This window comes from Podarcis erhardii (assembly GCF_964252035.2).
Source record: "Podarcis erhardii genome assembly, chromosome: 4".
Taxonomy (NCBI): domain Eukaryota; kingdom Metazoa; phylum Chordata; class Lepidosauria; order Squamata; family Lacertidae; genus Podarcis; species Podarcis erhardii.
In genome coordinates this window covers 28,457,279-28,477,991 of record NC_138508.1, presented here as the reverse complement: position 1 = coordinate 28,477,991, position 20,713 = coordinate 28,457,279, and the positions used below count along the sequence as shown (strand labels likewise).

The following is a 20,713-nucleotide window of genomic DNA, read 5'->3' as shown; positions in this document are numbered from 1 at the left end:
CGGTGTGCCCTGACCCCTCTCGCTCTCCAGGCTTCAGCGAAAGCCTGCATTCGCCCCATAGGACGCACACACATTTCCCCTTCATTTTTGGAGGGGGAAAAGTGCGTCCTATAGGACGAAAAATACGATACTCTTCAGCTTTTAAAACCAATGCCAAAAACATTGAAATAACATACTCTTCAGCTTTTAAAACCAATGCCAAAAACATTGAAATAACATACTCTTCAGCTTTTAAAACCAATGTCAAAAACAGTCACAAATGGTGAGCAAAATCTCTACCATGAAATTTGTCTTTCCTGTGACAGGTATGTTCTGAGTTGATGTTTTCGGAGAGCCTTCATGGCAATGCCAAAGTTTCTTTCCTCGCCAGTTCAGATTCCATCAGTGAAGTTCAAAATTCTTGCCCAAGTATCAATTTATGTTTGACTTACAGTGAACCCCACTTGCCATTCTGTTGCCCACTTACTTAGTTTGGAGCCTTCTGGAGCAGTTCACAGTCCATGGGTTTTACCACCACCCTGAATAATCTGGTGCCATCTACAAACCTGACCAGCTCATCGCTCTCCTCCTAACAATTTAGGAATGTGTTAAATAGCATTGATCCCAATGAAGATTCTTGGGATATCTCACTTCTTACTTCCCTCTATTATCAGAACTACTTTCTTGTTCTTTAACCAGTTTCTAATCCGTAAGAGGATCTATCCACATATCCCTTGACTGCTAAGTTCTAAATAAATGCTTTTGGCTATGGACTTTGTTAAAAGCTTTTTAGAAGCCAACACTTACAATATCTATCAGCTTGTGGTGTCAGTAAGCATGTAGATGAAGGCAAAGAGCAGTAAAATGTTGGTGAAGCAGGACTTCAAAAGGATTGCTTATATTTTTAATAATGGTTTCCATCAATTCATCTAGACAGAAGCTAGGCTAGCTGGTCTGCAATTTTCTGACTTCCCCTAGATCTCCTTTCAAATGCTTAGAAGACCCAATAGCGGCCTGACCGTAAATTTGGGGGCCTAGAGGAGATTCCCCCTAGTACCCTTCACCCCGCCTAAAAAGAGTACAAGCCTGCTAGTCATTGTTAGAACAGACTTTATTGGATTCATCTCCAGTCAGCTTGTCCACATAAGACCACTGACAGAAACAGAGTAAGCACTGAAACAGCAACACTTTTTCCTATCTTTATGTATACTCAAGCTACTTTTAAATATCTCATTATTAAAATCAGTGTTCTAAAACAGGCATAGAACATAGTCCATAACTATAACCTCACACTAGCTTTCAAACCAATTGTGAATCACTGTCCTAAAAATGGTGCAGTCAGTGGGAATACTTTCACTGAACTATTGGTGTGAAATAGCTGAAGTAATAGACAACAGCACAAACTATTTTGTAACAGTTTAATAACAAATACATGCTTTTACTTCAGAACTACCTATGGAAACGACTGGTCAGACACTGTTTCAATCAATCAGTGCCCTACAACCTTGATTTCTGGCTGATCTCCAGATTTAGCAGCCATACTGATACTTTGGCCTTTAACTATCTGTGCCTTTTAGAAGTGAGTGGGATTTGAAAAATGTATTCCTCTTTCCCCTTGGTTTTAATGTACCTATGTGCGGTTTATTGTATGTTTGGTTTTAAGTTGCTTTGGGTTGCCCTGGGCAATATAAAGTGACTAACTCATTTAATACATAATAATAATAAATATATTCTATCTCTGTAGTAAGAGTCCATGTTTATATTCAGGATCAGTAACATTAAATGGCAATTAAGAAACTTTATTGCTTTTAATATTGTAATTCATTTATTTAACTGATATTGAATTCTTTCCTCCAAGACACTTAAAGCAGCACAAACTAAACTAGTAGACTAAACTAGGTGAGACACAAACAAATAAGGCACACCCATGTCAGTACCTGACAGAAATGTTGATTTGCAAAAACGAACACTTGCAGCACCTTAAAGACTAACAAACACACTACATAATAAACTTTAGTGGGCAAAGAGAGCCCATTTCTTTTGTGAAGATGCAGTTAATACCTTTGATCAGACAAGATTACTATATTAGTAATTCAAGTAGTTATGGACTCAACTTTTGATTGATTCATCCACATGGTTTCAATCACCATTTGCATGAGTGATTGTGAAATGATGTGTAATGCACTGGCAGCAATATAGGTATCCTGCCCACTGGAAAATGTATTCATTTGCATAATACACAAATATTAACACAGCTTTTGTTCTTTCACATCACCTCTTCTAGCTTTATGAAGCCAGGTTTTAAGAAATCACCTGCAATTTTCTTTTTAGTTTATATAAAACCAGGAGGTTGCTGGAAATCTCATGGTCAAATGATACTAATCTTGCAACCAGACCCCTGCTCCAGAAACTCAGTAAGAATAGATCAACAACTTTGGGGTAAAATCCTAAAAAAAAAAAAAAAAGCTCTCACGCATGTTCACTTCACCAAATCCGGCCCACTTTGAAAAAAAGTTTGGGCACCCCTGTTATAAGCAATGCTGCCCTGCCTAGTTTGCAGCAGAATACTGAAATGAGGTGAACTGTTCCTTATGCTTCCTTAACATTATGGAGAATTGGGAATCTGAGGTTTATAGAGGTTTCTTTATAATGTAGGAATCTGAACACAAACAGATATTCACAGATTTTGGAGAAAGCCATTGAAATAGTTACAGGTACAAATGAACTACCATCAATAGCACAAAGATAGGTGCTCTTACTTCATGTGTGTGGTCAACTGACTTAAGATAAAAAACATGTTAGGCAAAAGACTGCAGACAAATTGTGTAAGAAAGTGCACTGTGGATTGCTGCAAATTAGTAAGAAAGTAATGAAAAAGTAGTAATGAGTATTGCAAACTGAAAAAGTAAACCAAACCTTTCAGCATTTCCACACATCTATATTTGTCATAAGCAAAGCAAATCATATCACTATCACTGCTGGGCTTGGCCTGCTAAAGACACTTGAACTGTTCTGGCCACAAGGATTTTACATGCATTCAGTTAAGAAGGTGCCAAACAATGCAATCAACTATGGTTGAACAAACAGATATATCTTAAGACCAAAGTGGTCAATGCCAAATTGGAATTAAAAAACCATGACCTTGCAATTATGTTTCAGTAGAAGACCAGTATTGCTTTGGCCTATGTTGATTAATATCAACAGAAATAAGCAGTAAAAATACCAATTAGTATATTATTAATAATATTGAATATTGATACAAGCACTCTGCTGTGGCATTTTCATTGGCTTAAGAACTGAGCTACAATGTATGTACCTTAATACTATAATGATGTTGTTTTTAAACAGTCTGCATAGAATTCTAACCCACTAGGTACCATGGGTGGACTTGGTCCAGAAAGGCAGCTTTTAAACATTTAAAAAGGAAAAAGGCAACTTTGCATATATCCAAAACTGAAACTGGTTAAAGTTACAGGAATGCAGAATAAGAGATATGCTTTTCCATACATAAAAGAATTGTTCTAAAGTTTCAAATTTGGAGGATATATTTTAATTAAGGTTAGTAAGACTGAGAAGGCTAGGTTTTTAACTATATATAATGTTGTTGTACAAAAGTACAAATTAATGCTTTGTATATACAACTGTTAACGTTGGCAACAACAGAATATAAAATATAGCAATAATTTTTAAAGGCACCAACAGCTATGAAATGCACTAAATGCTATAATATTTCTTTTAGAAGGTCTTTACTGTTCCAAATGAATGCTGGTAACTAACACTTGAAAAGTGCATGCTGTCCAGAATTACAGAGCATCAGTCATAATATCTGTCGGTACAACAAATAATAGCCCAATCACTATGAACTGGAACCTAATGGAAGTTAAAGTCAGCACGTTAAAAATAAAGGCTACTTACTAACCCTATGCACCATTTCAACTGCTGGCTGTGGGATGGGACTCTATGTGTGTACAAGCATGCATTAGACTGAGTGGGAATCCTGAGCCAATCAGGAACACGTTTCACCTGGCCAAATGTGGGACCGATGCACATGTCGTCAGCAGAAGGCAGGACTAGCTCATGATTCCCTTGCACATGTTTTCAGCATAGAAGACAGTTTGTGTGAGTGCTCCCAGTACCACATGCCAGGATTCCTTGGTAAATTGCCTTGCTTTCACCATCTGGTTCAGTATTCCCAGGGAATAACTGAACAGAATGCCAGTATCACCTTTGTATGACGACTTGCACAGATAATATGGCAAAAGGCACCTGATTTTCATTCTTTAACAACCCTGGCTGCAAGCACAATTGGATGGTGAAGCACATTAATAAGATAGCTAATTTTTGTTAGCTACAGTTAGAACTGGATATGGAACAACTGATTGGTTCAAAATTGGGAAAGGAGTACAACAAGGCTGTATTTTGTCTCCCTGGTTATTTAACTTATATGCAGAATTCATCATGTGAAAGGCTGGGCTGGATGAATCCCAAGCCGGAATTGATGCTTTTGAATTATGGTGCTGGAGGAGACTCTTGAGAGTCCCATGGACTGCAAGAAGAACAAACCGATCCATTCTTAAGGAAATCAGCCCTGAGTGCTCACTGGAAGGACAGATCGTGAAGCTGAGGTTCTAATACTTTGGCCACCTCATGAGAAGAGAAGACTCCCTGGAAAAGACCCTGATGTTGGGAAAGATGGAGGGCACAAGGAGAAGGGGATGACAGAGGACGAGATGGTTGGATAGTGTCTTCGAAGCTACAAACATGAGTCTGACCAAACTGCGGGAGGCAGTGGAAGACAGGAGTGCCTGGCGTGCTCTGGTCCATGGGGTCATGAAGAGTCGGACACGACTAAACAACTAAACAACAACAACAATTTTTTTGTTAAATGATACCATTATAACAGAGAATGTTTCGGCTGCTTTTCCACTGTAGTGCTTAAGAGTTTGAAAAGAAAACCTAAAATAACTAATGGAAGTTGTTACGTCTAGCTCCTGAGATGGCACATGCACCCCTTAAAGAGTTGCATGAAAAGAATGATTTCACCACTTGTAGGGGGTGATGTGTGTGTTTAAACAACCTTACTAGCGTGCCAGGAGGAAAAGCAGGTCCTGGTAAAATTCTGCCTTCTGTGCATAATGTCTGAGGCTTCTGGAACCCAACAGGGCTAAATCCCAGCATATGGTTCCAAGATCCCTCTCAAGATCTGAAGCTGCCATCATCAACCTTAGACCCGGGGTCACTCGTCGTTCCGTGGGAACATACCCACAAGGACCGGGATTTACTTCCACGTTCAAGTGCGTCTAAGCACCCAACATGGAGGGAGCTGCGCATACGGGAAAAAGCGAACCGCCGTCACGTGCGAAGCCACTCCCCACACAAAACAAGGCAGCTGGAGAAGGTTCCCCACGTGCGGGCAAGCAAGCAAGCAAGCTAGACGCGACAGGGACCCTCTCAGGCTCGCGCTCCCCGCCGCGCGGATGGCTCAGGGGGGACGAGCCGAGCGCACCGTCGTCACGTGAGAAGCGGCCTAGACACCCGTGTAAGCGAAAGGTAACGCAAGCGAACAGTAACGCGGGGATGCTCGCAACCCGGGTTGGCACGAGGAATAGGAGGTAGAGGAGCAGGGGGCCGGCGGCTCCCCTTCCCCGCCCGAGCAGGGGAGCCCCGTGAAGCCGTTACTCACCGCAGGGCCCCCAGCGGGAAAGGAAGGCGGGACAGGCGCCAGGGGGAGAGCCGCGGCAGCCGGCTCCTCAGGCGACGCCGCTCGTGCCTTCTTCAGGCCGGCTGAGGCCTTGTAGTGCAGCTTCCGGCGCCGTCCTCTCGAAGCGGCTTCGCGTCGCTCCTCCTTTTCCCTCGCCGCACAACCGCACTGAGGCGGGGCCTGCCGGGCCCGTGTGGGGAAAATGGCAGCCGAGGGGGCGGTGTCGGGAGTCTCCTTCTCTTTCCTTTCGGCTCGCGCGTGGAAGAGGGCCTCTTTTGCTTAGAGAAGGAGCCTGTCAGGAGCCTAGTTGTGTCACTGGTTGTGGGGAAGCGCTGAGGAGATGAAATGAGGAAAGTCGACCTTTCCTTATTTCTCCTCATGGCGGGGACGGTTCCCGCCCTTGCCGCGACAGCAGCTTGCCAGGGAGACGTGCGGGGAAGAAGCGGGACAAGTTCCGCTCAACTGAGGCAGCCGCGCCCAGGATTTAGCCGTTTAAGAGGGAAGGCGAGCGAGGAGGCAGCACGGTGGGGAAAGGGGACGAAGGCGTGGAGAAAGGGGAGAGAGAAACGTTGGCTTCCCTCGTGGCACCGCGGGCAGCCGGTGAAGCTGAGCGTTGGGAGATTCAGGACGGATAAAAGGAAGTACTTCTTCGTGCAAAAGCTCAGGGTTAAACTATGGAACTCTCTCCCACAGGAGACAGCGATGGCCAACAACCGAGATGGCAAGATGAGACAGATTTATGGAGGAGAGAGAGCTATGGATGGCTATTAGCTCTGCCTCCATGGCAGTGCTTCTGAATAACAGTTGCTGGAAATCGCAGGAGGGGAGAGGGCTCCTGTGCTTGAATCCTGCTTGCTGGTTTCCCACAAGCGTCTGGTTCTGCCACAGTGAGAACAGTAAGCTGGACTAGATGGACCATCTGCCTGAACCAGCGGACTGTTCTTATGTTCTTAGAGGTCTCAATAGGGCTAGTATAGAGTGGAGGTGATTCAGCCCCCAAACCATATTATGTTTGCTGGTTATTATCTCTAACTTGTACTTTATAGAAGGATAGTCAATCTGGTCTGCAGCAGCAAGCACAACAAGAACTCCCGTGGCACCTTGAAGATGGAGATTAAGTTAGTCCACAAAAACTTCCCCTGTAATAATAAATTTTGGCTGCATTCACATAGCAGTTTGTTCCATTTTCACTAGTTTTCTGTAGCTGTTAATTTCCACATTATATCTGAGCTTTCACACCATGTGAAAGATGGTTCCAGGACTGCAGTGGAAAATTGTGCAGGTTTACCACTTATTTCCATATTATTTGCAAATGGATTTTTTTTCTGGAAGCAAATAATGTGGAAATGAGCACAAATCTTGTCCTATATTCCACTATAGTTCCAGAAGTGACTTTTATGTCATGTGAAAGCTCACATGTAATGTGGAACTTAAAAGGGAAAAGGCATGAAAATAGAATAAACTGCTATGTGAATGCAGCCTCAGTCTTTAAGGTGTTACAAGACTTCTTGTTTTTATATCATTTTTATGTGCACATTTATGCAATTCCATATAAATGCTAGCTAACTTGAGACACATGGTTTAACTGAATTCCTTTGTTTCCAGGTTAACCACAGACCTAAGCAGATGCAAACCACTTAAAGTCTCACCCAGGAAATAATTCTCATTAGAAGGTTGGAGGTTAAGTCATTTATAAGAGTTCTGCCACAAAGAGAGATTGTAAGTTTTGTGGTGTAAAATGTGACAAAGATTCTGGTATCCTGCTTTAAAAATACTAGACAAATCTCTTTCCCAGTGATATGGGGCAGGACATTTTTCCATTTCATAAGCTCATTAGTAGTAATGAATGGGTGCAAATTGGCCTGGGGTTTTATTTTAAGGATGTACATAGCTGTAACATTTCAGGGATAAATGTTTATCTTAATAGATATGCCAATGGAGTTGCACCTTGTTGTGACTTTGTTTCTATGTCATGGTCTGCAAATGTTACTGCCTTTCCTGATTCTCCACAAGACTGTCTTCATGTGGCCCATACCTAAAACCAGTCAAGCTGTTGATGAAGAATCTGTATATGTGCATGAACACATTTACTGTATACGAAGATCTGACCCTTACTTTTACTTTTACACGACTTCAACATTGTACCTTAAGGTGGCTCCTTTTTCTTGAGTGCATTCTAGTTTGAATACAACCAGCTTCCCCTAGTGTGGAGATGAAAGCAGTTCTTATTGTGCAGTTGTGGGCACTTAGTGCCTATCAGAGAAAAGGGGACCATTCTAGCATGATGTTTGCCCACTCATAATGTGTAAATGGATTCCTGTTATATGTTACTACTTGGCAGTTGTTGATTTTTAGATTCCAGGTCCCCACTTTTCCATATCAACACTTCCAACCACTCTGAAATATCTGTATAGGCAGATTTTTCTTGAGGAAGGGATATGATGCATTTGAGGGACTCTTTTGAGGATACCTGCCAGAGATGATGGGTGTATGCACATCTTTGTTACAGAGAGTCAGTATGGTTGAGTGGTTAGAGTGGTGGACTAGGAGACCAGGGTTCAAATCCCCACTTGGCCATGAAACTCACCAGGTGACTTTGGGCCACTCATTGACCCAGTCTCAGCCTACCGTACCTCACAGATTTCTTGTGGGGATTACATGGGGAGCAGGAGAACCATATCCACTACCTTAGGCTCCTTAGAGAAAAAGGTGGGAAATAAATAAATGCCAAGGGGGTGGAGGGCATACCAGTGTAAAAAATATATACATTGCCCATTGCCTGGATTCTATACCACGATCTCTGCTGATCTGTCAGCAGGAAATCTAAATGAATCTAAACCAACCAGAACCATACCTCTGCACAAGAGGGTGTTATAAACAGACATGGGGTAACCCTGCAGTTTGCAGAAGTACAGAAAAATGTGGGGAGAATATTCCAGTAATAGCTTAGTGAAGGCTGAGCATGGCTAGTACCCATGAAATGCTGACTGATTGTTTTTTTTTGGGGGGGGGGAAATGGAGTGAAATGCCTGGATAAGAAGGATGAAGGAATCCAAGAATAGCCCTGCTGGGTGAGGCCAATGGCCTACCTGCTCCAGCATCCTTTTCTCAGAGTGGCCAACCAGAAGCCTGCGAGCAGCACCAGAACACAACAGTGCAAGGAAGAAATGCACAATATGGAAGGAGTAGAAGGAACCCACACAATGTCTAGATAGGTCATTTCATGTTTCACACTGAGAAGCTATAAATATTGCCAGGGATGGAAGTAAGAGCTGCCCAAAAAAATCCACTGAGAACTGTGTGTGCTCAGTGGGCACAGACTGCTGGCTAAACTTTTGGGGCGGAGGGAATGAAAAACTAGAGGGGGGGAAATAGAATGGAGTGGCTGGAATCCTGAACAGAAGTATTACACTTCAACGCTTGTATATACTAATAGTATATACAATGCTTGTATATACTAATAGTTGTCAAAACCTAGACCCCCAAATCCCAGAAATCAGCTCTTATTGGCACAAATGGTGTCTAAAGCCAACCCTGCCATGTAGTACTCTGCCACCACTCCTTAAGCCCAACCAACCTGGGCCAGGAGACTCCCATAGCTTACCAGACACCAGTGTGGTGTAGTGGTTGAGAGCGATAGACTCGTAATCTGGGGAACCGGGTTTGCGTCTCCGCTCCTCCACATGTAGCTGCTGGGTGACCTTGGGCCAGTCACACTTTTTTGAAGTCTCTCAGCCCCACTCACCTTGTTGTTGTTGTTGTTTAGTCATTTAGTCATGTCCAACTCTTCGTGACCCCATGGACCAGAGCATCCCAGGCACTCCTGTCTTCCACTGCCTCCCGCAGTTTGGTCAGACTCATGTTTGTAGCTTCGAGAACACTGTCCAACTATCTCGTCCTCTGTTGTCCCCTTCTTCTTGTGCCCTCCATCTTTCCCAACATCAGGGTCTTTTCCAGGGAGTCTTCTCTTCTCACGAGGTGGCCAAAGTATTGGAGCCTCAGCTTCATAATCTGTCTTTCCAGTGAGCACTCAGTGCTGATTTCCTTAAGAATGGATACATTTTATCTTCTTGCAGTCCATGGGACTCTCAAGAGTCTCCTCCAGCACCAGAATTCAAAAGCATCAATTCTTTGGCTATCAGCCTTCTTTATGATCCAGCTCTCACTTCCATACATTACTACTGGGAAAACCATGGCTTTAACTATACAGACCTTTGTTGGCAAGGTGATGTCTCTGCTTTTTAAGACGCTGTCTAGGTTTGCCATCGCCTTTCTCCCAAGGAGCAGGCGTCTTTTAATTTCGTGACTGCTGTCACCATCTGCAGTGATCCTGGAGCCCAAGAAAGTAAAATCTCTCACTGCCTCCATTTCTTCTCCTTCTATTTGCCAGGAGGTGATGGGCCCAGTGGCCATGATCTTCATTTTTTTGGTGTTGAGCTTCAGACCATATTTTGCGCTCTCCTCTTTCACCCCCATTAAAAGGTTCTTTAATTCCTCCTCACCTTCTGCCATCAAGGTTGTGTCATCTGCATATCTGAGGTTGTTGATATTTCTTCCGGCGATCTTAATTCTGGCTTGGGATTCATCCAGCCCAGCCTTTCGCATGATGAATTCTGCATATAAGTTAAATAAGCAGGGAGACAATATACAGCCTTGCCGTACTCCTTTCCCAATTTTGAACCAATCAGTTCCATATCCAGTTCTAACTGTAGCTTCTTGTCCCATATAGAGATTTCTCAGGAGACAGATGAGGTGATCAGGCACTCCCATATCTTTAAGAACTTGCCATAGTTTGCTGTGGTCGACACAGTCAAAGGCTTTTGCATAGTCACCTTACAGAGTGTTTGTTGTGGGGGAGGAAGGGAAAGGAGAATGTTAGCCGCTTTGAGACTCCTTCGGGTAGTGATAAAGCGGTATATCAAATCCAAACTCTTCTTCAAAGATTCCAGAGAAGCAAAAGTTAAAAACCAGATTCTGCTTCCTAAGCCTTAGGTTACCTGCTTACTCAGTGTCATATAACCAAGAAGTTAGGGCTAGATACATACCAAGACTTTACCTAAACAGACAGACACCAGTTTTAAATGAAGTGGGTTTATTTTAAAGGGATAGGGTAAAAATGAAGTAAAAATAGTAGTACAAAGCATTACAGCTACAATGGTTCCCCAGGACCAGTCTAAAGGCTTGGTAGCTAGAAACTTCTGGCTCTGGTCTGTGTGCATTCTCACAGACTTCTCACTGCTGAAATCACTTCCCGCTTAGCCTTTTACGGCTTTGGCCTTGAAGCACAGTAGCACAAGCTAGCATAGGTGCTCTAACTTGATGAAACAGTTCCAGTTAATGGGGGGAAACTCTTGGAGAGACCAGCTTTTACACAGGCCAAAGTAGGAAAGCCATTTTCTTGGCAATAGTCATCTTGGTTCTGAGTGCTGGTGCTGGTCCTTAGATAGCCAAAACAATAAAATTCAAGTACAATGAAGAGTTACTAGCATGTTTGTGGGGAAACCCTGAGGGTTGCAGAAGCAGAAAGCAAAAAACATTAAGGAGGGGGCATAAATGGGTGCCCCCCTCTATAAAGAGTTCAATAAGAACTGAACGTGCTCAGTGGCAGCAAAACGCTATCTGATGGGGGATGGAGGACATACAGAAAACAAAACAGAGTGATGGAATGGACTGAAATATTGAACAAAGCACTCAATAGTGCAACATTCTGTTGCAGAGCCAATGTAGTTCACTAACACGTTTTGTTGAACTGGAAGTATTCCAACCAGAAGATTTATTACCTTCTGCCTCAGTAGTCCTAGTATACAAACTGCCTAGATGGCTGTCTTGTGTGGTTAAAAAACAACAGCTAAAAAGTGAAGTACATACATGTTTTATTAATAAACATAATTAATTGGAGACTCTTGTTTCCTTGTAAGCATTTCTAGCATAGGAGTGGCAACAATCTTTTGATAGACAGTGATGGCTCTGTGGTAAGTATTGACAGGATGCTTTTTCCATCTTGATCACACAAAGGCCATATCAAAGAAAAAGCAGAGGAGGACAGGTAATAAAGAATGCCTCTATTTAAGAAAGTAATACTGTATTCTGAAGGTAATTGTTTCATGTGTATGATCTCCAAGGTCGCAAGTGCGCAAACTATATCTAGAACTAGAACTAGTATATAACTATACTAGTATATATCTATAAAACTATATAACTATAACTAGTAAACAGTGTGATTCAAGAAACTACACATTGGAATAATGAAATTGAATCAAATTACCACACAGGCCTTTTTTTGTAAGTGAAACCACTATTGACTAAATACAGTTTATCTGTTTTAAACATTTTTTCTTCTCTCAAAAACAAAGACCAGACAGCAAAGTTAACAACAACAACAACATGTGCCACTTCCGCACGAAAAAGCGGAAGAAATTTAAAAATCCCTATAAATTTATTTACATTAAAAATAATACTCCTTCAGCTAAAATCTGTAATCCAGAGATTAAAATTGGTACTGATTCTCCAGCCATCACTGTCACCACAGCCTGTCTTCTCCTCGTTGCTATAAAACAAAATTTCACAACAGACTTGATCTTTATTGGCAAGAAGGTATTTAACATAAGTTTCCTCTGTTTCCTTATTCTGTTTCAGAACTTGAAATATAGGTTTGAATGTGCATAGCAAGTTTCATTTAAAAAACAACTACATTACATTTCTATCTTTCTCAACCTGGCACACATGGTTCTCTCCCCATTCTCTCCTCAAAACAACCATGTAATGTAGGTTAGGCAGAGTGAAGGTGAATAGCACAAGTTGAGCTTCGTAGCTGAGTGAATTGAACCCAGGTCTCCCAGGCCCAAGTCTTAACCACAACACTAAAGAAAGATGTTGCATTACAAACAAATATTGCTGAACAATTAAATCAAGGCTTGACATTTCTGACCCAACATACTATAAACATAGTATAATCAGCTTTAATATTGATTTGCACAGCAAATTTTTAGTTTCTTCTTCTTATCTATATATGTGAGGAACAATTTTGCCAATAGTTGTTCATTATGCCATTTGGAGTTGTGCATGTCATATTGAAGAGCTGCAAAATTCAAGGCATTTGTATATAACAGTTTTTACCAGGAAATAGACAGCAAAACAACCTTTGGTGAAGTTCAGTTACATATTATTTCTAGTGTCAAACTTTCATTATTCTGGGGGCTATAAATTTGGCAGTGAGCAAATTAAGCATTTGCTCCCTCCTAAATGGTCCAACCAGGCTGTATGCTCATTGGCTTTCAGATTTATGGAATTTTTAAAGTGTCAGTTGGGGATGTGGAAATGGTAAGAGAAAACTGGTTTGCTTGAGTTCCTAACATGTCCCTAAGCAGCTGAATGACAGGCTTGCTGAATGGAGGCTTTGACAATTCTTAGATTAATCCCTACTGCCAAGCCAGTCTTTTGTGGTTTGGGGTATTTTTCAAAGAGACAGACAGATGCCAACAACAACTAGTGAACCTGAACGGCACTTGACTTCTTAGTATGTGCCAATACAGTTTCCAGACTGGTTTATGATATTGTTACATGGCTGTGCATTTTATCAATGACCAATAATTGAATTTATAACAAGGTATTGGTGAAAGTGCAGAACCTGACAAATGTTCCAGGTGTGTATTTTCAGTGGCTTGCTATTTTCTGGTAGGTAACTCGTGGAAGTAATGATGAGAAACTGTTGTCATCTGTTGAGAACCTTCCCAGTAATATCTGCCCAAAGACCTGTTCTGACCACAATGCTGTCAAGATGGAAATGAAACTGACAACAGCTGGAACCTTTAGATGGAGAATGAATGACACTCTTTTTGGAGATGAAGAAATTTGTAAAAAGGCCCAAAAGACACTTAAAGACTACTTCGAGATTAACCTGAGATCAGACACTGAAAAAAGAGTTATTTGGGATGCAAGTAAAGCCGTGATGCGTGGCTTCCTAATACAACAGAATTCAATAAAGAGGAAAAAACAGAATGAGAAGAAAGAGAAAATTTGGAATCTAATAAAAGAAGGGGAGAAGAAATTGAGATCTAAGCCTAAATCTCAAGAGATATTAAGAGAAATAAAATTCTATCAAACACAATATATGGAATTGATGAATCAGGAAATAGAATGGAAAATTAAACAAATGAGACAAAAGACTTTTGAGTCCGCAGATAAATGTGGGAAGCTACTGTCTTGGCAATTGAAAAAGAGGCAAAAATTGAATACAGTGACATCACTCGAAGTAGATGGGAAGTCTATTAATAAACCAAATGAGATAAGTAATTGTTTTCAAAGTTTCTTCAAGAAATTATACAAACAAGGGCCAAAAAACGAACAGGAGATAGAAGAATTTATTGGAAAATACGGCTTACCAAAAATCTCTGAAAATAATAGAAGGAGTTTGAATGAGAAAATTACAGATCAAGAAATAGAGAGCGCCATTCAGGATATGCAGCTGGGAAAATCACCAGGACCAGATGGACTAACCGCGAGATACTATAAAGTACTGAAGGATTGGTTAATACAACCATTGAAAGAAGTTTGCAATCAAATTTTGGAAGGGAAAAAGGCTCCCGAATCGTGGAAGGAAGCATTCATCTCACTTATACCGAAGACAGAAACTGAGAAACATCAAGTTAAGAATTACCGCCCTATATCACTCTTGAATGTGGATTATAAAATTTTTGCAGACATTTTAGCAAAAAGATTCAAAAAAGTTTTGTTAGAGGAGATTCACAGGGACCAAACTGGCTTTCTACCAGGCAGGCAATTGTCAGACAATGTGAGGAATATTATAGACATTTTAGAACTTCTGGAAACTGACATAAATAGAAAAGCTGTTTTGATTTTTGTGGATGCAGAGAAAGCCTTTGACAACATTTGTTGGAGCTTTATGAAGAGGAATCTCCAAGGGATGGGGGTAGGCAAGAACTTTGAAAATGGTATAAGTGCAATTTACTCTGAGCAAAAGGCCAAACTAATTGTAAATGGTATGGTTATGGACGAAATCCCAATAGAGAAAGGGACACGACAGGGATGCCCAATTTCCCCTCTATTGTTTATATCGGTACTGGAGGTTTTCCTAAATATGATTAGAAGAGACCAGCTGGTTAAAGGTATACAGGTCGGAACTAAACATTATAAGTTAAGAGCATTTGCAGATGATCTAGTCTTGACATTACAACAGCCAGAAACCAGTACAAAAAGAGTTCTGGAACTTATTGAAATATTTGGTCAGGTAGCAGGTTTTAAATTAAATAAACATAAGACAAAGGTGTTGGAAAAAAATCTTACGGTGGGGGAAAAAGATAGTTTTCAAAGAGAAACTGGTTTGGAAATTACTAAAAAGGTAAAATATCTGGGGGTGAATTTAACATCTAAGAATGTGAACCTATTTAAAGACAATTATGAGAAATGCTGGGCCGAAGTGAAGAAAGATTTCGATATATGGTCAAGATTGAGACTTTCCTTGTTAGGCCGAATTGCTGTTATCAAGATGAATGTATTGCCGAGATTGTTGTTTCTGTTCCAGACATTGCAAATTCTAGATAAGATGGACTGTTTCAAGAAGTGGCAGAAAGACATATCTAAATTTGTCTGGCAGGGCAAAAAACCCAGAATAAAATTTAAGATTTTGACTGATGCAAAGGATAGAGGGGGCTTTGCCCTGCCGGACTTAAAACTTTATTATGAAGCAGCAGCTTTTTGCTGGCTGAAACCATGGCTACTTCTTGAGAATACAGACATTCTGGACCTGGAAGGTTATGATAATAGTTTTGGTTGGCATGCATATTTATGGTATGACAAGGTAAAGGTACATAGAAATTTTAAAAACCATATTGTTAGGAAAGCATTGTATAATGTATGGAATCGATATAAAGATTTGCTTGAAAGTAAAACCCCCAGGTGGTTGTCACCAATGGAAGCCAAGGCGGTAAAAAGACTGAACATGGATACAGATTGGCCAAAATATTGTGAAATTATAGAATATGATGGTGAAAAGTTGAAACTACAGAGTTTTGAGAAATTGAAACCTAAAGTCCGAGATTGGTTACATTATTTCCAGATCAATGAAACTTTTAAGCAGGACAGAAAACTAGGATTTCAGAAAGAGAGGTCAAAGTTAGAAACAGAATTGCTAGAACCCAATACTAAGAATTTGTCTAGAATGTATAATCTGCTGCTAAAATGGAATACACAGGATGAAACGGTTAAATCAGCTATGATTAAGTGGGCACAGGATATTGGTCATGATATTATGTTTGCTGACTGGGAGCAGTTATGGACCACAGGTATTAAATTTACGGCATGTAGTGCCCTGAAAGAGAACATAATGAAAATGATCTATAGGTGGTACATGACTCCAGTCAAGCTTGCAAAGATATATCATTTGCCCAATAACAATTGTTGGAAGTGTAATGAATGTGAAGGAACTTTTTATCACCTTTGGTGGACCTGCCCAAAGATTAAGGCCTACTGGGAAATGATCTATAATGAAATTAAGAAAATCCTTAAGTGGACATTTGTAAAGAAACCGGAGGCTTTTCTCCTGGGCATGGTCGGCCAATTGGTACCAAAGAAAGATAGGACCTTTTTTATGTATGCAACAACAGCAGCAAGAATCCTTTTGGCGAAGTATTGGAAGACTAAAGAATTACCTACTCTGGAAGAATGGCAGACCAAGGTGACTGAATTTATGGGACTGGCAGAGATGACCGGCAGAATCCGCGACCAGAGGAAAGAGACAGTGGAGGAGGACTGGAAAAAATTTAAAATCTATCTTAAAAATTGTTGTAAAATTTCGGAATGTTAAGATGTCAAGGGATTGGATACAAAGAATTACAGCTATAAATTGAAATTTATAAAATAGAATTTTTTTAAAGAGAACTAAATATAAAAATGGGATGAAGAATTGCTAAAAATTTTAAAATATGGATGCAGTGAAGGGGAGGTTTGGGGAAGTCGTGTTATGTTTATTTGTTTTTTGTTTATGTTGTAAAATCAATAAAAATTATTTAAAAAAAAAAAAAAAAAAAGAGAACCTTCCCAGTAATGTTCTACCGCATTCAGCGGTTCACCTCTCTTTTTTCTTAGTTGTCTGTATCAGGAACAGAATCTCAAAAACCTTGTGTCAGTCCAGACAATACTGGAATAGAAGTTTGTGGTAATACCCATTTATTGAGTTCACCAATAACATAGGATTCAGGCTCCTTAGTTATGTAGGTTTGCAGTTTGGGGTGCTTCTGCATCCATTATTGTACACAGACTTTCCGGAAGTGGTGTAGGTTACGAGCTGATAAGACTGAATCTATAGTAAGGATCAAAGGCAGAACAATAATTATTCATGCCTCTTTAACCTCTCTAGACTTCATGATTGATTACTTACCCCTGAAGGCTGTACAAAGGTTGCAGTCACACATTCCCCCCCAGTAATTGCTTGAGAATAGTTCTACAGACAAGTATCTTTCTCTAGTCCACATTAAAGTCCCTGCAGAGTAACTTCCAGAAGGAAAGAATCCAAAAGCTGCAGGTAGCGTGGTCATACCTTGACCAGCCATACCTTGGTTAGGGCAAGTCAAAATGTCACAAAGCCAATATTTCAAGTTCTTCATAACTTTTCATCAGGTTAGCTGTTGAGCAAACTGGATAGGGGAGGGGTGTTTGAAGACGCTGGACATGTATAACAAGCTTAAGACACAAACTTTTCCTGCACTTCAACTTTGTGATATTTTGTGTTGTTCTAATAAAGTATTACAGTGCTGTGACTTTTGGGTGGTTTTGTACAGTTTTGGTTTGCTTCACGGGATTTTGAAACTATGAAAATGATCTGACAAAGGAAATTAACATTTTTGAGCAGCGGGGTGAGGAGGGGATGATAGACCGTTGAACCTTCTGTGGGGTCTATACAGTGGAGTGCACCTCCAGGGGTAAAGTCAAACCACTGTGTCAGCAGCATGGACAGTGTGTGTTACATTTATATCCCACCTTTTTCTCCAAGGAGTCCACGGTTCACCCCACTCCTCAGCTAATCCCTACAACAACCCTGTGAGGTAGGTGAAGAGGTTTGACTCAAAGGTCACCCTTCAAGACTAGAGTGAGGATTTGAACCCAGACCTCCCCAGGTCCCAGTCCAAGGAGTCCACGGTTCTCCGTGGTTCAGTTAATCCCTACAAAACCCCCGTGAGGTAAATGAAGAGGCTGTAACTGACTCCAAGGTCACCTGGTGAGCCTCAAGACTGGTGATTTGAACCCAGGACCCCCCCCCCCAGGTCCTAGTCCGACACTCTAACCACTGCACCACACTGGCTTCCTAGAGTACTTCTGCTCTGGGGCAGCTTTATAAATTAAGTCAGTAAATAAATATAGGGAAAGCAGAATGTCCCTTAGAGAAGGATCTGAAATATTTTCCTGGGAGCTTGAATTTGTTTTATTCTGGATGGCTAGATTGGATGTTTTAATGCATTGTCGACCACTTTGAGATGTTTTCTTTAAAATGTAAAGCGGTACAGAAATGAAATTAATAATAATAATAATAATAATAATAAATTGTATGGTAAAAAAAATGACACCTAGACATTCTGTTAGGTGACTGTAACCCAACGGTCTAGTCCAGGGGTCAGCAAGGTTTATCTTGCCTGGGCCAGATCGGTCCCGCAGAGATCCCTCCATGGGCCGGATTGCATGTGCGCCTGTGATTTTCAGCGTCTGCACATGCACTGACACGATTTTCAGCGCCGCAGAAGCGAGCCCCCGTGCTGCACTGCACATGTTTAGCGCAGCATGCAAGCGGGCAGCTCGGATCGTGGGTGACTCTTGGGCTGGTCAAACGACCTCCGTGGGCTGCTCCCGGCCTATGGGCCTTAGGTTCCTGACCCCTGGTCTAGTCCAACCCCCAGCAATGATTCCTGCATTCCAGGGGTTTGGACTAGACGACACTTCAACTCTATGATTCTATGAACCTTGGTTTCAGGTGCCATTTGGCAGTTAGCTTATATAGCTGAGTTTCTAACACTGCCTGGAATCGGAGAAAAAGACGGGATATAAATAAATATAATAATAATTACGCTGGAAGTTGTCATCCCCCAAGGCAACTATTGTCTGCACTGATTGGCAGCCGTCTAGGGTTTCAGGCAGGGAATCTTTTCTAGCCATATCTGGAGATGAGGTGACTGAGCCAGAGGCGATGTGGAGACAATGCGAGGAGCGATAGGAACACTGTGTGTGTGTGTGTGTGTGATGTGCAACAAGCTGAGTGATCTGCCTTGTCTTTCAGGGATGCTGGTGATTCGTGTGTGTGGCATCAGCCAGGCTCCCCCAGAGGCAGGACTCCTCTCTCCACAGAACAGGTGGGCAGTTAACCAGCTCTCTGCCCTTGCTGCTGTGTTCCCAGTAGAGCATGAGACTCTTAATCTTAGGACGGTGGGTTCGAACCCCTCGTTGGGTTCCTGGAGTGCAAGGGGTTGGGCTAGGTGACCCTTGTGGCCCCTTTCAGCTCTACCATTCTATGATTCTATGACATGGGGGCAACTGGCTTACTTGGACACTACCAATGTCCACCTAGCATAGCTACTCTTTCCCAGTTTCCAAAACTGAAACAGCAAACCACAAGCCTATACTGAAGGAGTGTGGTTCAGAGAAACCCACCCTGTTTGCCATGCTTTAGCTACCCTGAGCATAGGAGCCAATTCCTAGGGGCCCAGGTCATAGAAACATAAGTGTTGGAAGGGACACTAAGGGTCCTCTTGTCTAACCCCCTGCAATGCAGGAATCTCAGCTAAAGCATCCACAACAGATAGCCATCCAGCCAGATGTAAAACAGATCAACAACTGTTTGACTTTTAGAAGACATCTGAAGGCAGGTATAGGGAAGTTTTTAATATTTGATGTCATATGGCTGCCAGGAGCATATAACCCCGATCCTAAAGGATATTCACTGGCTCCCAGTTCATTTCTGAGCACAGTTCAAAGCACTGGTGATTACCTTTCAAGCCCTAAACGGCCTTGGCCCACTATACTTGAAAGAGCATTTCCACTCCCATTGTTCATCCCAGACACCAAGGTCCTCTGAGGGTTTTCTGGCAGTTCCCTCACTGCAAGAAGTGAAGTTACCGGGAACAAGGCAGAAGGCCTTCTTGATAGCGGTGCTCTCCCTGTCAAGGAGATACAGAACTATGTGACTTTGAGAAGACACCTGAAGGCAGTCCTATATAGGGAAGTTTTTAATGTTTGATATTTTACTATGTTTTATATATTCTGTAAGCCAACCAGAGTGGCTGGGGCAACCCAGTCGGATGGGCGGGGTACAAATAATAAAATTATTACTATCCCAACACCACTAACGGATTCTGCCTTTTTCCTCTAGACGTTGCTGCTGCCGTCATGAGTGGGAAGTCGCTGCTGCTGAAGGTCATCCTCCTGGGCGATGGGGGTGTTGGGAAGAGCTCTCTCATGAACCGCTACGTCACCAACAAGTTTGACTCGCAGGCTTTCCACACCATCGGCGTAGAGTTCCTCAACCGGGACCTGGAGGTGGACGGGCGCTTGGTGACCCTCCAGATTTGGGACACGGCCGGGCAGGAGCGCTTCAAGAGCCTGCGGACCCCCTTCTACCGGGGGGCCGACTGCTGCCTGCTGACCTTCAGCGTGGACGACCAGCGGAGCTTTGACAACCTGGGCCACTGGCAGAAGGAGTTCCTCTGCTACGCCAACGTGAAGGACACCGAGCACTTCCCCTTTGTGGTGCTGGGCAACAAGGTGGACAAGCTGGAGAGGCAGGTGATGCCCGAAGACGCCCGGGCCTGGTGCACGGAGCATGGCAACTACCCCTACCTGGAGACAAGCGCCAAGGACGACACCAATGTGGCCGTCGCCTTTGAGGAAGGTGTGCGGCGGGTGTTGGCCGTGGAGGAACAGCTGGAGCGCTGTGTGCTGGGCAGTTCCATCAACTTGCATGCCAGCAGCAAGGCAGGCTCTTCCTGTTGCTGAACAGCCAAGGGGGTGGGTGGGAAGGGCACGTCCTGGAAC

The 20,713-nt window shown here is 42.3% G+C and overlaps 2 protein-coding genes and 2 long non-coding RNA genes across 12 annotated transcripts in view; 2 read left to right on the top strand and 2 right to left on the bottom strand.

Annotated features, from left to right (window-relative positions):
- USPL1 (ubiquitin specific peptidase like 1) overlaps positions 1-5,794 on the bottom strand; it is a 17,153-nt gene extending 11,359 nt beyond the window's left edge. Inside the window, exon 1 of the mRNA XM_081860146.1 lies at positions 5,663-5,794. The gene's annotated coding sequence lies outside the window, so the exon portion shown is untranslated. The remainder of the gene's footprint in view (positions 1-5,662) is intronic.
- Positions 47-3,871, top strand: LOC309341373. The gene is made up of 2 exons (XR_014156276.1): positions 47-2,804; positions 2,839-3,871. It is a non-coding gene; the product is annotated as an uncharacterized lncRNA (long non-coding RNA).
- Positions 4,860-20,713, top strand: LOC309341204 (ras-related protein Rab-9B-like). 9 transcript variants are annotated; one of them, XM_081860740.1, is made up of 5 exons: positions 5,377-5,529; positions 7,286-7,399; positions 11,599-11,726; positions 18,963-19,035; positions 20,052-20,706. In XM_081860740.1, the coding sequence occupies exon 5, from the start codon at positions 20,069-20,071 to the stop codon at positions 20,672-20,674; it is 606 nt and encodes a 201-aa protein (XP_081716866.1). In that variant the 5' UTR covers positions 5,377-5,529; positions 7,286-7,399; positions 11,599-11,726; positions 18,963-19,035; positions 20,052-20,068; the 3' UTR covers positions 20,675-20,706. The 9 variants fall into 9 exon arrangements, with proteins under 9 accessions (XP_081716862.1, XP_081716866.1, XP_081716863.1 ...); XM_081860737.1 differs by lacking the exon at positions 11,599-11,726; XM_081860739.1 differs by lacking the exon at positions 11,599-11,726 and having other exon boundaries at positions 5,418-5,518.
- On the bottom strand, positions 12,027-16,864 carry LOC309341336. The gene is made up of 2 exons (XR_014156227.1): positions 16,732-16,864; positions 12,027-13,406 (listed from the first exon to the last, which is right to left on the bottom strand). It is a non-coding gene; the product is annotated as an uncharacterized lncRNA (long non-coding RNA).